The 15,901-nt window shown below is 44.0% G+C and overlaps 1 protein-coding gene across 1 annotated transcript; it reads left to right on the plus strand.

Annotated features, from left to right (window-relative positions):
- Positions 1-330: 330 nt before the first annotated feature.
- Positions 331-15,089, plus strand: LOC309375872 (myeloid cell surface antigen CD33-like; the record flags this gene model as incomplete). Its single annotated transcript, XM_081921790.1, has 8 exons — positions 331-359; positions 1,971-2,048; positions 2,405-2,457; positions 4,607-5,035; positions 8,979-9,290; positions 11,746-11,862; positions 12,785-12,901; positions 14,875-15,089. The coding sequence occupies 5 exons, from the start codon at positions 331-333 to the stop codon at positions 9,254-9,256; spliced, it is 867 nt and encodes a 288-aa protein (XP_081777916.1). The 3' UTR covers positions 9,257-9,290; positions 11,746-11,862; positions 12,785-12,901; positions 14,875-15,089.
- Positions 15,090-15,901: the final 812 nt, after the last annotated feature.

The following is a 15,901-nucleotide window of genomic DNA, read 5'->3' on the forward strand; positions in this document are numbered from 1 at the left end:
GAAAAGGGCAATTAAAAGATTAGTAGCACCCAGATGCAGCCTCCAATTGCTTGTGGGGGGGAAACCCTGGAGAAGAGGGGAGTGGGGGGGGAAACCCTGGAGAGGAGGGGACTTAGGCAGCGGTGGGAAGGTAGGGACCTTCAATCTCAACAACTGCTTCATGTGGGGGCAAGCTTTTAGGGAGGGTTGCCCAATTGCCACAGCAACAACCAATCAACACCACCCCTTGCCACAGATAATAACACGCTGCAGACCACCTCCGTTATTTATTTTTTTGTCCTATGAGCTCAGGGGCACTAAGAGATGTTTTAATGAGACCCAGGTATCCCGATGAGCTTGCCATTCTATTCCATGCTCAGGTAACCCCGCTCGTACGAAAAGTACCAGGAAAGATGGAGGAATACTATTTAAGTTACCTCTTGTCCGACTGGAATCCCTATGTCACCAGAAATGTAGCTAGAAATGTACAATCAGGCATTCTCCATTGCAGTGTACAATTAAACAATTATACTTAATATTCCCTCCAGCCACTTTTGCCTCAGGCATGTTCCCTCCTCTCTCTGGAAGAGACTGAAGCACATGCTGTGATCTCCTTTCATAGCTGCCCTGTCGACCTGAAATTTGCAATCAACCTCAGCACCGCCTGTTTCACCAAGAGCTCATGATAACATTAAACGGAATCACTGAATCTTAGAAAGCAACTTTACTCATGTAAGAGTGTGGCAGTGTGAACTGCATGCAAATTAAGCTTGATTTTCAATTGATTATGATGGCATTTTGGGGGAGCAAGTTTGTTTTGCTTCTCCAAATCAGCTTTAATTGTGCAACCTGAATTTTCCGCTATGTGACTGAACCCTGCCCCAAAATAGCAACAGTCTGGAAGCTTTCACACTCAGTTGGAGGGAGGGAGGTCACAAACAGAATAATAATAATAATAATAATAATAATAATAATAATAATAATAATAATAATAATTATTATTATTATTATTATTATTATTAATTTATACCCCGCCCATCTGGCTGGGTTTCCCCAGCCACTCTGAAGCACTTAATGCATGTTGGACCATTTTTATTGATAAACAATAGAAAAATCTAGGTTCTCCTTCCCACTCCTACCCCCTCACTTACCTATTGCCTCTTACTCACTCTAAAGAGATTCTAACTGCCTAAGAATATTTCATCACAAAGAGCAGCCACATTCTCAAAGGGCAAGGACATTCTGTAGGGAGTGACAAATCTTCCCATTTCAGTTCCTTATCTTTCTGATCTTAGTTCTCCGCATTTCCACATCAGCTTGCAAATTCATGTAATGTTTGACTGGCGTGTATATCTGGCTTTCTAAACGATCTTCCATGGTGACCATCTTCCATTGTATCATATTGTGTTATATCCCACTTTTGCAAGTCGCTTAGAGTGCCTTCATTACAGTTCTATAGGAGCCAGGCATTCCTCTTCTCCAAGGTCTTTGGCGAATGAAACCATCTATGGCCTTTTAAACACTGGGGAGGGGGAATTTGTGCTTTGTTGCTGTTGTTGTTACTATGTTACGTGTTTTTTATATTGTAAACCACCCAGGGATCCTCAGATAAAGGGTGGCATGGAAATTTAATCAATAATAATAAATGAATAAATAATGTATAAAACTGCATTATAGGAAGGAAACTGCTTTGCAAAAATGTGGAAAATTGCATACAAAAATGTGTATATTTAGATAAAACAAAAAAAATTCCTTCCAGTAGCACCTTAAAGACCAACTAAGTCAGTTCTTGGTATGAGCTTTCGTGTGCATGCACACTTCTTCAGATAATTTCACACTAAAGTGCTGGTGAATTTTTGTGTGGACTTAAAAACAAACAAATTAGCAACTGATGTGAAAATGGGGAGAACTAAGCTTTGAAATAGTGAGAAGCTTGTGAGAAAGACATGGGCACATGCACTGATCCTTACAGTTTGTTTTTGTCCTTTTAGAATGTGGGTGTGCTTTGTGATGGAAAAGGATATGCTAGCGCAGTTAGTACCCAGTTGGAATGAGCAAGAGGCAATGAGGTCAGTGAGAGAGGGAAAGGGGCATGTACAGGAAGTTGTTTATAGATCAAGGTATGTACATTATGTTTTTAGCCATTATCTGTGTCCTCTTTCACTCTTCTGCCCAAACCATCTGAGTGTGGGAACTTCCAAATTGTTGAATTTAACTATGCACAAATTTGTGAACACACAAAATATCCTGTCGGGAAAAGAATAAAATTGAATGAATGGGCCCGATACCACTGGCATGATTATTATCTAAGACTGCAATCCTGTGCACATGTATACCCATCTTCTGATAAGACCTTCCCAGGCAGAGCCAGAAATCCTTCAGCAACCTCCTCCTCATCAAATCCTCCCCTCTTTCTCTGTGGCAGATCTCCTTCCATGGGAATAGCGGCAACCGTGATCCTTTCCCTGCTTTGCAAAGGTGAGTGTGATGTGCAGAAAAGTCACTGTAGAAGTCCCATGTCACTTTCTGATTTCTCCAAGTCATATTACTCTCTTTGGTGACCCCATTCCCCACTGCTTTTCCTATCACATTCTCTTCCCGTCTCAAATGAAAGTGATGAGCCTTGTTACATGTTCTGTTCCTGTCTTTTGGGCTTGGTGATAGGGATGGGGGAGAAATGTGTTTAGAAGAGGCAAAATACAGATTATGGAGGAAGTTGTATGGAAGACAGCAGGCAAGTGGGGGGGGGGGTCAGCTGAGGACAAACTGAGGTTCATGAGAAAATGCCCCATTCCTCCTAATGGACCAGCCTCCACTGCTCCTGTCTGTTTGCTTTGAGGAGCCCTCAGTAGAGTCGAGAAGAAGCAGATCAAGCAATGGTCTGGGAAAGATAACTGGCTCAAGGTATGGACAGACAGGGAGTGTAAATCCTACCAAAGCGCAGGAAGCAAGAGCGATCAGAGAGAAAAGATGTTCAGCACCCTGGACAGTTCCCAAGAAAGTTATTATTAAAGCAGTGGCAGCCAGAGTGGTTCTGGACTCCAGATCCCATCATGCCTGGCTATAAGCCATGCCAGCTGGGGTGATGGGTTCAAGAACATTTGGAAGGGACATATTTTGTATGCCAAGGGTCTTGGTTACATTCACCAGCATCTCTATGTAAAAGGTATCAGGTTGCATACCTCTGCCTGAGATCCCGTTGGGCTGCTTCCACTCAGAGCAGACAACAGTGGAGAGGGTATAGCAGAACTCTGGAGTTCTGGCTCAGTTTTCAATACTATAATCAACTTGGGTAAAAAGTGTGGTAACATTTGCACCATCACCAGAAGATCTAAAATGAAAGACTTAAGATTTAGGGAAGGTCTCTTTGCGGTGGCAGAGTATATTCACTGGTGCTCCTATAGCAGATAATATAAGTGGAGCAAATGCTTTGGGGGCTGGAAAAAGTGAGGAAGGTCAATGGTCCTTAGCCCTGTTCTCAGTTACAAAACAATGGGGGGGTTGTTGCCTTAAGAAGGGATCTCCTCTTGTTAAAGCCAGCCAAGGCCACAAAGGTAGACTGTAACAGCAAGAGGAGGTGGTAAAAAGACTACAATAAAATTGGTTCTGTGCACATCAAATGGAGAGGATCTAGCTATGGCACACAATACAAAATCTGAGTTTTCTTGGTGGTTTTTCAGGGCACACATCTTGAGTACCCCAGTTGCTTAGTATCTGTTTCACAAAACAGTTTGAAACTTGTTTTACTGCCACGGCTTTCTGTAAAGAACTATAGGAATGGAAACTTTGGTGAGGCTGCTGATAACTCTTTTGTGGTATCTCAGACCCTTTTACAGAAAGGCAGTTCCTAGAGGAATGCACAGCTAGACAGAAGCACACTGAATTTATGTTCTCGGAATTTTATTTGGGACCATGAGAGCTAGAAACCTTGAAACTTTGAAAGCAGAGGTTCTCAGTGTTGTAGCACAAAAGTGCCTCAGGGGCTTACACATCGGCTGCATGTTGCCCCCCTATTGTACTAGACTCTACTATTTTGCCCAGAGCTGGGAATAAAAAAAAACCCAAGATTTTTGGGTTCTAAGATAAAAGGGGGGAACAGTGGAGTGGGTAGAAGGCAGCTTCTTGTGAATGACACTCACCCCTAAAAACATTCTGCTTTTCCCTCCTGGAATCTGAAATGAAGACCAGTGGATGATTCCTGCAGGCTTCTCTGGTCCACTGAGTGAGACTACCCTGAGAGGGGACACATGGTGGTCACATGCCCTGTTTTACAGAGGGTAGTCCCCACAGTGTAAAGGCATCCTCTGTTTGAAGGGCTGCCTGGTCAAACTTCAGTTTAAAGACAAAGGGAAAGCAGGAGGGCCATTGAAGGGGCAGCAGACTAAGCAGTCTTGCAGCTCACTTGGTCAAAGTCCTTTCATCTATGGTAAGATGCATTTCTGTTTCAGTTATAGTCCTTGTTTCTGCGTTTGCATCTATAAATATGCATTAGCGCATGCAATTTTGTGCAGATGAATCTCCTCTTCGGCTCTCTTTCTTTGCCATATTTTTGGAAGTGCTGAATGAATTGGTCGTCTTTGGATACTAGTTAATTCTCTCCCCCCCCCCCATTCACACATTCTGATAGGTACGCTGACCAACAACTTGGACTTTAGAATCACAGTGCCTGATAGCATCACCGCACAGCGAGGCTTCTGCATCCACGTTCCCTGCAGTTTTACCACTCCCAATTGGTACAAGCGCAGCTCTGAGCCACTGTGTGGCTATTGGTTTAGGATTATGGATCGGCAGACCAATTTGGAAGGGACCAACATCTGGGTCCCGGGTGAACTTAAGGCCAGCAATGATGAAAGGCAGAGATTACTTAAACTTCATTCCACTCATATGAAGTTGTCAGGGGATCCAGAAAAAGGCGACTGCTCGTTCACCATCATCAACGCTGGACTCGATGACTGGGGCCGGTACTACTTTAGAATTGATAAAGGAGAGAGCTACAGATACTCCTTTAATCCTTCCAGTTCTCAAACTCACACTAATCCTGAGGTTGTGCTGACAGGTAGGTGGCTTTCCTATTAGGGGCATGCATAGGATTCAGACAAATCCCAAAGCCTGAGTTTAAAGCATCCTGCTTCAAAATGATTTGGGATTTGTCTGAAGCAAAGCAGGATCTTTCCAAAGAGCCCCAAGCCAAAGCAACAGTCTCTGAAGCATTTCATGGTACAGTAATTCAGATATTTGAAAACTGTGCAGTCAGTGTGTCTGCAAACATGGAAACACTTCTCCCCAAGCTTGCCATATAAGGAAATTGCAAGGGGGGATATGGAGAGCTCTTTTGTGACTGACATGTCTACTCGGAAGTAAAGAGGGCTTTCCAATCACAGTATTTGCAAGGAGTAAGATGTTGATGCGATGTATCACATTGTCCTTGTCTGTTCTCTGCTCTTTTGCTAGTTCTACTCATGGTTCTTGCTTGGAACATGCTGGACATTCAAGTCCTTCTGCCTCTGGGCTCCATGCCCTCCCATCCACTCTGGTGAAATCAACTTTGCCCTTTCATTCCTATCAAGCAGAACACAACCTGGAGCTGTTTCCCATCCCATTTGTCATATTTCTGTAGCCTCAGCACCCACAATGTGAGAAGGACATTGCACTCGTGTCCTGCTGGTGGGAGTTTTTAAAAGCATTTGGTCGGCCACCCTAGGAAATAAGGTGATGGACTTGATAAGCCATTTAGTCTTGAGTTCCACTAAAACTAATGTGGCTTAAGGAAATCACAACTCATATTCACATTGATTTCAATCAAACCAGAGTATGACTAACTTGTCATGGATCCAGCTCATTATTTGTTTCCCCTTCCCTTTTAAAGAAAAGTTGTTGGTTTCACTTTGTGCTGATGTTTTCATCACCGTTTTAACATTTGATCTGTCTCTTTTCATTACGTATGGCTTTATAATTTTATTGGCAGATGACTTGTGAGTTCATTGAACGAAAAGACCAAGTAGAGATTGAATTGAGTTAAAATAACAATAACAAATATCATTGCCCTGGGATTTTGCTACATTAAGGCGCATTGATGTGCACATAATGGGTTCTCAAATGTGTGGCCAGGAGGCTCTTGGGAACAAAAGGATGACAACCTTGATGGGAGTCAAGAATGGCAAAGTGACGATGACTGGGAAATCCCATCCTTAAGCCAGGGCTCATGTGTCTTACTCAATGCCCTGTGAATATTCTTCTAATTCCTCCCTGGGGATTCTCACACATTTAGATCTGAAGAAGCCCAAGATCATAAAGCCACATGAAGTGATTTGGGAGAAGCCAGCCACTTTCAGATGTATAGCAGCAGAAATGTGCCCAGGGACTAAGCCCCAAATCACCTGGCCTACAGAGCCAGATATACACCCTGTTTACGCAACATATCCATGGAATACTCAACAGAGCAATTGGAGCTCGACCTATGGAGTTGACATCACCTTCAAGCCCAGCTTAGCTGATGACAGCATAGTCCTTACCTGCAGCATCAAATACCATTTCTTGAAGAAGGCAGTCCACATAGCCACCCGCCTTTCTTTTGGCTGTGAGTAGCTCTTTGTTTTCTTTCCTCTCCCTGCATCCCAATCCACAAACGCTCAGCAGCGCCCTGAAGATCAGATTCCCCCCACCCTGTTTTGCCCTTTGGTTTCCCACGTCCCCTTTTTGGTGCTCTCAGCACCCACATTTTGACAAGGGGAACCTGAATCACAATGTTGCAGTGCACCTCATCCTCTAAGACATCCCTTGGGCCACATACAAACCTCTGCCTAATTTGATGCAGAAGCTAATAATAATAATAATAATAATAATAATAATAATCTTGCAATTTTCTGTCCAAGTTATTCTTCAAGAAGGCAGGTGTTTGTTTGTTTGTTTGTTTGTTTGTTTGTTGTTTTTGCCAGTTTTGAACAGGATTCGTAATGGCATTTTCTAGGAGAATTCAGATCAACAAGAGCACAAGGTTACCCTTCACTTCCTATCTCAGAACATGAAGGAATGTATGTACTCATTTGTTCTTGCCAGCAATTTTACACATGCTTAAAGGAACAGGGAATAGACAACAGGCTACATTGTCTGTCCTAAATTGAGATGAAACCATTTCCTTCTCTCTCTTTCTCTGGGTGCCTTCAGCCTGACTCTAGCGTATTTTGTGCAGGGGATTCAAGCACATATAGTGGTACCTCGGGTTACATATGCTTCAGGTTACATACGCTTCAGGTTACAGACTCTGCTAACCCAGAAATAGTACCTCAGGTTAAGAACTTTGCTTCAGGATGAGAACAGAAACCACGAGGTGGCGGTGTGGCAGCAGCGAGAGGCCCCATTAGCTAAAGTGGTGCTTCAGGTTAAGAACAGTTTCAGGTTAAGAACGGACCTCCGGAACGAATTAAGTACGTAACCAGAGGTACCACTGGTACCTAGGTTTGCACAATTAAAGTGGATTGAAGTGCTCTGCCCCCTAGTGGAACAAACACACTTTTAAAAATTAAAAAAGAAGAAGATGACAACTTCTGCAGTCCGGAAAGTGGTAGGGCTGGGGAATGCACTGGAAAATGTATGATGAATGGGAAGACTTCTAAGGAACCAAAAGCCAGTGAAGATGAATGCTCATTGTCATATAACCTCCCGGGAAACAGAAACAATGAATGCTCAATAAAGACCAGGTGTAATCTAACCAGATCCTCTGGATGAACCCCTGCCCACTTCTCTCTTGGCCCATCTGTGCTATACATTTTTTAAAAAAACTATGATACCACTTTAAACAGTCATGGATCCCTCCAGAAAATTGTGGGACCTGTACTTTGCTAAGGTTGCTGAGTATTGCTAGGTGACCCCTATTTCCCTCCCAGAGCTACAGTTACCACAGCAGTTTAGCAGTCAATCCCTCTTCCCAAAATACTCTGGAAATAGGCAATAGAACAAAAAAGCAATACCCCTATCTCTCTCTCCCCCGTCCTTTCCCCCACCTGCAAGATGTCTATGACAAAAGTGTCTCTCATCAAATGCAAAGAAACTGTGAAAAAGATTGTGCCTTGAAAGTGGAGGCAATAGATGTACCTTTCCCTGTTTCTCTGCTTGCTTTGTAACATAAATAAACCTTAATAAAAAAACAACTTTTTCTTTAAAGAAAGTGTGACGTGCACATCCACATCACAGGTTTAAAACATTCTCAATACCACTTTAACAGTCATGGTGTTACCCAAAGAATCCTGGGATCTGTAGTTTGTTTAGGGTGCTGGGAATGGTAGCTCTACGAGGGGCCTCCTAACAACACACAGAACCCTTAGCAAACTGCAGTTCCCAGGATTCTTCAAAGGGGACCATGACCGTTAAAGTGGCGTAACAGAGTGTGGCTGTGACATAGCTGTCAACTGTCCCTTATTTGGTGGGAAACTCCCTTATTCCAGCACCGTTTCCCGCTGCTGTCCCGGATTGATGATGTCCCTTAAATTTCCCAGGTTTCAAAGGAAGCAGCTCCTCTCCCTCCCTCCCTGCCGGCCAGGGAGGAGGAAGGCTCCAAATGTGTTGCTTGGCTGCATTGCTCACCCAATAAGGAGTCTAAGAACGACTGGGGGGTGGAGCTTGCATGCCTTGTGCCAATCAAATCAGCTGCGTTGCCTGGGGACTCGCCTTTGCTCAGCGCTTCCCAGCGGAGAGGTGACGTGGTTTTCCTTGCTGCATCCCCTTTGCCGGGTTGCTGCGCTGTGGGAACCATCGTTTGAGGCTTCGTTTGGCTGCTAGTTGACTAAAATCCCTTATTTTGGCTGCTGATCCCTTATTTTTGAGGCTGCTGGTCCCTTATTTTCAAATCTGTAAGTTGACAGCTATGGGCTGTAACCTCTGTATAAAACAAACTTTATTTGCTTCCGCTGCCCCAAAGCCTCTCGCTCTCTGTTGTAGCATTGTAAGACATGTTAATAGTTCTGAATTTGGTCCATTCACCTCGGTTTTTTGTTGCTTTCCAGATAGGCCTACAGCCAGCACCATCCTGCCTAATGCTACATGTGAGAATGAGGACCGAGGCCACCGTTGCACCTGTTCTTTCCACTGCTGGCCTCCACCAACGCTTACGTGGGAAGTGGACGGGGTAACCGTCACTGGGAACGGAAGCACAACTGACATGGAGGTCTTACACTGGGCTGAGGGCAATGCAGCGAGCAGCACCCTGCTATGGAAAGGAGACTCCATTGACCACTATGACCCCTTCATCACCTGCACGGCAACCAACCCCTTTGGGAAGTAGACAGTGGTGATCCTACCTGGGTCCAATGGAACAAGTGAGCATCCCCTTCCCCAGACTTCAGCTTTAAGTCCTGTGCATGCTAACATTTACAAATCTCCAAAACAGGCAGACTTGGGTGGGCAGCCCTAGGCACACTTCTCCTGGGAATAGGCACCACTGAACATAGCAGGACTTCCTTCCAAGGAAACATGCATCCCATTGTGCTGTTTGGCTTCATCCAAGGCAAGGATGGAGGACTTTTCTCAGCCGAAGGCCACATTGCCTCAATGCACCGGAAACTGAGGTCCAGTGCCATGGTGTTCTGGCAGTTCCCTCACTCTGAGAAGCCAAGTTACAGGGAACCAGGCAGAGAGCCTTCTCGGTAGTGGTGCCCAGCCTGCGGAATGCCCTCCCATCAGATGTCAAAGAGAAAAACAACTACCAGACTTTTAGAAGACATCTGAAGGCAGCCCTGTTTAGGGAACCTTTTAATGTTTAATAGACTATTGTATTTTAATATTCTGTTGGAAGCCACCCAGAGTGGCTGGGGAAACCCAGCCAGATGGGCAGGGTATAAATAAATTATTATTATTATTATTATTATTATTATTATTATTATTATTATTATATCTGTCCTTCTATCATGTCACTTCTCCAAACTAAAAAGTCCCAAACTTGGAAACCTCTCCTTATGGGAGAGTTGCCCCTTCACCATTTCCGTTGCCCTTTTCTGAACTTTCTCCAACTGAGAAAAACTACTTCCAGGTAAAACCTTTCCAGCACTGGAAATGGATGTATATTCGAAAAATGAATTGTGAACAGCACATTTCACTGAAAATGAAATGCTTGCTTATGCTGCAGTTTTGAAGCCAAACTTAATTACCTTTGAAGTTCATTTAATGATGATAATGAACTAAAGATGATAAATACCTTTCAGGCTTTCCAAGATATACACACCCACATACACAAAGCAGATATCCCACAGGCTGCATACAGGGCTCCCCTGGATTTAATGATGCCTTTAATTAATCAAGCAACTAATCATAATTAATTGATAATCAGATTTAACTTGCAGGCAGTTCAGAACACAAGCACCACAATATGCACAGCTTGCAGGCTTCACATATAGAATAAGAGAACAAGAAGAACATACATTTAGAGAAAATTGGAAAACGTTTATTGAATATATAGGGGGGAATTGTGTGCACTTGAAAAGGTTGGCAGCATTAAGATAAAATCGACAGTGTAAATAAGTTTTGATGGATGTGGTAATGGGATACTGAATGGTTTAGTTTATGTAAAATATGCAGGGATTTATGATTTGCACAGTGAACCGTGGAAAGAGAAGGAGGGAAGTCATTGATATTTTAAGGATGTTTAATTAATGCATTCCTTCCTGGGGCATGATGGCCAGAGGCAAATGTGGGTGTGATTCTTTCCTTTGTACAATGGGCTACATTCCAGCCACACAGCAGTCAGAGATGTCTACGTAGACATGCACAGGCACCTCTCTCCATCCAGGCATTCTCACAATTCAAGCAGTGGTTGTTAGTGCCCATTGGGAGTGGTAGGATGGAAGGCAAGGAGACCGGCAGCAGGTGGCGCCAGAGCCAATGAGATGCAGAGATAAACTCAGCCTAGTTTTGCTGCCATCCTCCTCCGGGCTGGGATTAACGAGAAGGAAGATGACAGTCGGGTTGCAGGGAGGAAGGCAGGACGGCTGGGGGAAAACTGAAGGCAGAAGTGAGGCTGATGGGGCAGTGCCCCACTTGCCACAATGGACCGGCCTCCACAGAAGTCAAGGAAACATTCTAGCCAGGCATAAGAACCCAAGGAGGGTTTCAAAGCAGCATTGGTGAGGATCACAATTGGGAGAGCCCCAATGGTGACATAGAGAGATTGGGGTGGAGGGATACATTCAGACCTGGGTCTGAGCTTCCCCTCCCCAGTCTAAATTGCTTTAGCCACTGTATTTTTATGCTAAATTTAGTGGTTGGGGCCTTTTGTTGGTTGACTGGGCTTACTATTTTGTGATGGATTTGATTCTGGTTTTGCAGAACATTCCTGGAAGCCAGCATAACTTACCCCTATTCCAATCTCCATATCTAAGGAAGGCTTGCTGAGCCAGTAGGTGAGCAAAAGCCCATGTTTTGAGGATTGGGCCCTAGGTCAATATGATCAAGGTTTGGAATAGGTAGAGGTCTCTCCTTTTTGTCCCCCATGCAACTCTCTTAGAATGCCCATTTGGGGAGGACTTATGACAGCGTAAGTTACACCAGGTAAGCCCCCATACTGAGTCATGGTGAGGGGCTCACATCAGTGGAGCCCCAACTCAGCAAGGAAAGACAAAGACCTGTTAAATCTCTGGTCTCATGGCAGATCTTGGGTTTGCACTGTGCTGTTATTATTGTGTGAGGGTGGGTTTTTTTGTATTTTCCTGGTGTATGTCAACTGCCCAGAGAACTTGATTGGGTGGATAGCATATAAAGATATTAAATCATCTTTTACAGACGGCCCTCTATCACCACCTTATGTGAAGGTGAAGATCCCTTGGGTCATTTCTGAGATCACTCTTGGGTCCTTGACTCTCCTGACTGTTGTTGTGGCCCTGGTTTACCTTGGCATAGGTGAGTAATGTGGAGAGCAGGCCTCTCCTCCCTCAGTTGTGGCTGAGTGAGGCAGGCATGTCATCTCTCGGCTTAACTATCCATGGCATAAAGATCCTTAGTGGATATTTACCCCTGAGGTGACCCATCTCCCTCTACACCAGGAGGTGTCTATCACCTTCCCTAATCTCATAAAGGTATCACTCTGTTTACCTGTAAAATGTGACTTTGGCTTTCATGGTCAGAAGGAGCCAAGTGTTGCTCAGTCCCGGGGCTGTCTTAAGCATATGCGGCACCGGGGTGCAAAGATCTGTCCAGAGGCACCCCCCCCCGACTTTTTAGAGGATTTTCCAGGGTTAAAAAGTCATCTAATACGCCGGAATCTACAGTAAATAGAGATTTCCTAGCTGCCAGGTTCCAAGTTTGGGGCAAATACTCTTTGCTGAGAGAATCCCAGGGGAGTTTTAAATATGCAGCCATGTAAAGCATGGAAATATAGGATGTTAAACTTTTAAAATATACCCTTCTATGTTCCTTCCAAAATTGCCCTCTACCCTAGCATAGAAAAAGACTACACATTTGGTATGTTTAAAATGGTTTAAAACTGTTCTTAACCTGAAGCACCACTTTAGCTAATGGGGCCTCCTGCTGCTGTTGCGCTGCCGGAGGTAAAGTTCTTAACCTGAAGCACTATTTCTGGGTTAGCGGAGTCTGTAACCTGAAGCGTATGTAACCTGAAACGTATGTAACCCTAGGTACCACTGTACTAAATAAGCAACAGGGTGACATTCTTAGAGGGACACCTGTGTCGCTATTGAAACTGCTCTTAGTACCCCAAAGTTCAAAGGATGGAGCAGGAAACTGAAATAAAATAGGTAGCCAGACTAAGGGTGAGCCTGAGCATAAGGAATGGCTTTAATGCCTATGATTTTCTTCCCTCCAGTTTCCAATCGTCAGGTTTACAGGCATCGTAGAGATATGGCATCAAAGAGATTACAGGCATCGTAGAGATGTGGCTGAAGTTTCTATGATGGATGCTGCCATTTCCCCTTCAATGCAGGTCCGGCATTGAGTGGATCATATGAAATTACCGTATTTTTTGCACCATAACACTCACTTTTTTCCTCCTAGAAAGTAAGGGGAAATGTCTGTGCGTGTTATGGAGCGAACGCCTGCGGGTGGCGGGGGGGTGGATCTGCTGCAGTCGTGAGCAGAAGATCCATGGTTCCCCTTCCTTCCCTCCTCCGTGGTTACAAAGCATGGATCCCCATGGATCCTCAGGATTTTTGCATTGAGCTACTCCAAACTCACAGTCAGATCACATGTCTGTGGCCACAGCATAAACCACAAAAATCATATATCCACTATTTCGTTTAGAATTTTTTTCCCCCTGTTTTCCTCCTCTAAAAACTACGTGTGTGTTATGGTCTGGTGCGTGTTATAGAGCGAAAAATACGATAATTTACCATGACATGCTAGCTATTGTTTCAGATTTGCATTCACAGCCCAAATATGCACAGTAGAGTAACTTCCCTGTGCTAGTAAGCAAAGAATAAATCCATTTTGGCTTGTGGAACATTCTCCACCCTGATTCAATTGCTTTATTTTCCGCAAGTCTTTCTTCCACTTTGTAGGCCACTGACGGGGGGGGGGGGGGAATATACATACTTTAGTGCATTTTAAACATATTAATAGCAGGTAACAGCCAAGCATATATCAAGCCATCAAAGATATTAACAAGCCATCAAAGATATTAACAAGCCAATTTCCAACCCTGCACGATGCTTTTCCAAGTTAATGAATTTCCAGAGGGGCAGCCAGTGTTAGTCATTTGCAGCAAAAAAAGAAGAAGAAAAGAACAAAGAGTCTTGTGGCACCTTGGAGACAAAGGGCTAATGACAGCAATTCTAACCATATCTACTCAGTAGGTCTCACAGTCAAAAGCTGCTGTGTTGACCTGTTGGATAGGCACCTTATGAACAGAGGGGATTAGGTACCTTCAGGGATTTTAGGGGGAAATAGACCATTGCAACTTCTGATACCATGTTCCCTGATCTGCACCTCATCAGGGAACAGGGAGGCCTAAGAGATCGGGGGGGGGGCAGTTTCCACATCTGCAGACCTGATGCTGATGCCAGCCAGGACAGAAGAGCCCATCGTTGTGCCTGTTGCATGATTAAAAATGAACCAAAAACAAACCCCTGTGTTGCAATAACACAACAAAAGGACAGTGTCTCTGGAATGATGCTACTGTTTCGTAACAGTCTTCATCAGCCGATATTTTTCAACAGAATATATAAGTAAGATTCATGCTAAGGATCAGTGCCTTTTGAGGCTTTTGAGACGTCTTCTGTTGAAACTTTTGAAAAACTGTTGAGAGACTTTACTTTTGAAACCTTTGTGACGTCTTCTGTTGATACTTTTGAAAGACTATTGTGAGACTGTCCTTAGACATCTGTTTTGAACACACGGCTTGACGGTCCTCATTACCACTCTGTTATATTGTACTTAAGAACTTTGATAGGCTTACTCCTACAATTTGAATGATATCATTCTATTATATCTTTTCTACTAACTGTTAGCCTACGTGTTGTGTTTGTATTGTTGTGCATGATTAAAAATAGCAGTTTAAATTTCAAGCAAATGTGAAAGTTAATGCAGAAAAGGGATGGTGCAGACTTTAGGGATGAACAGAGGTGAACAAGACATGAGACAGAAAACAGACTTATTCTCCTCCCAATCCCTTTACTGCTCTGTGATAGGCAGGCATTTAACAGGCCTTGGGTTTTCCAACAGGGAAGAGCTGTAATGGTTAAAGCTTTTACTGTTGATATCTGTCTGCCATGATGTTCTTAAAGGCATCATAAAACAGAAGCCAAACTCATATGCATGGGACCCAATTTTATATCAGTCTGTCTGTCTGTCTGTCTATCTATCTATCTATCTATCTATCTATCATGATGACAATGAGGAAATTCTTCCAACATATTCCACTTGGGATTTCCACCTCATGTCTTTCAATTTTCTCTTCAGGCTCCACAGCAGCAAGGCGACGAGGCCTGGATCAACAGGCCTTGGTGGCAACAGAACCCACTGAACTATTGGCACCGATTCTCTTTTTTCTTTCAACAACGATAAAAGAACCTTTCCAGCCCTTATTCAAGACACTAGGGACTAACTCCCTTGTCCTGGAAATGTTGCATGTACAACTCTCCTTCTTCCTTCAAATAAAACATTTTGCTTATTCACGTATAAACTCTTTATCTTACCTTTCAAAGCATTCGAGGCATGCATTCCCACCATGTGTTGGACAGACCCAGCAACATTACAATGAAGGAGAGAAGGCCAGCAAGACCTGAAGCAAAAGACCTTAATTAATCCTTTGAAGCCTACATTTTGTCCCCCATTTCAAGTCACTACAAATTCTCCAGAAATGTATTTGCTTTGTGTTTTGCCCGACTTACTTTTGCCCTGCAGTCTTCAGCCCCTGGCTCCACACACCCTCAGAATGTGGCCCTCAGAATGTTGGCCACATAAAATCCACTCTGTGGGCTGAAAGGCATTATCCACCTTTGCTGCCGAAAGCACCACTGCTAATACATCCAAAGCTGCTTTTCTTCCACATAAGGGACTGGGGCAGTCAGGGTGAGCCACGTAGGTGGAATCAATCTCCACAACCACAGTGTTGTGCAGTTCTGCCGAGACCAGATGGGGTGACAGATGAGGTCCTTGTGGTCCAGACCAGTGGTTGGAAAGACTATGGTAAACGTCTCCAGAGTCATGGAGGACTTGACAAATCTACATATACCTCTGAAAGACCACACAGATCTGCTATTGGGTCCCTTAAGCACAGATTCACACAAAGCTGCAAAACGTCCTTGCAGGTTATTAACAGGACTTTTATTTGAAGTGCATATGCAGAACAAAGGTACAGGGCGATAAATACGAACCTGCACACCCAGTCAGGGTGTGCCCCCTTTATATAGATTTGCTGAATAGAATACCACCTGATCTTTTGTAAGTCACCTGATTTCTTGTAAACCACCTGATTTCTGGGAAA

The sequence above is a fragment of the Podarcis melisellensis genome (assembly GCF_964234715.1).
Source record: "Podarcis melisellensis genome assembly, chromosome: 8".
Taxonomy (NCBI): domain Eukaryota; kingdom Metazoa; phylum Chordata; class Lepidosauria; order Squamata; family Lacertidae; genus Podarcis; species Podarcis melisellensis.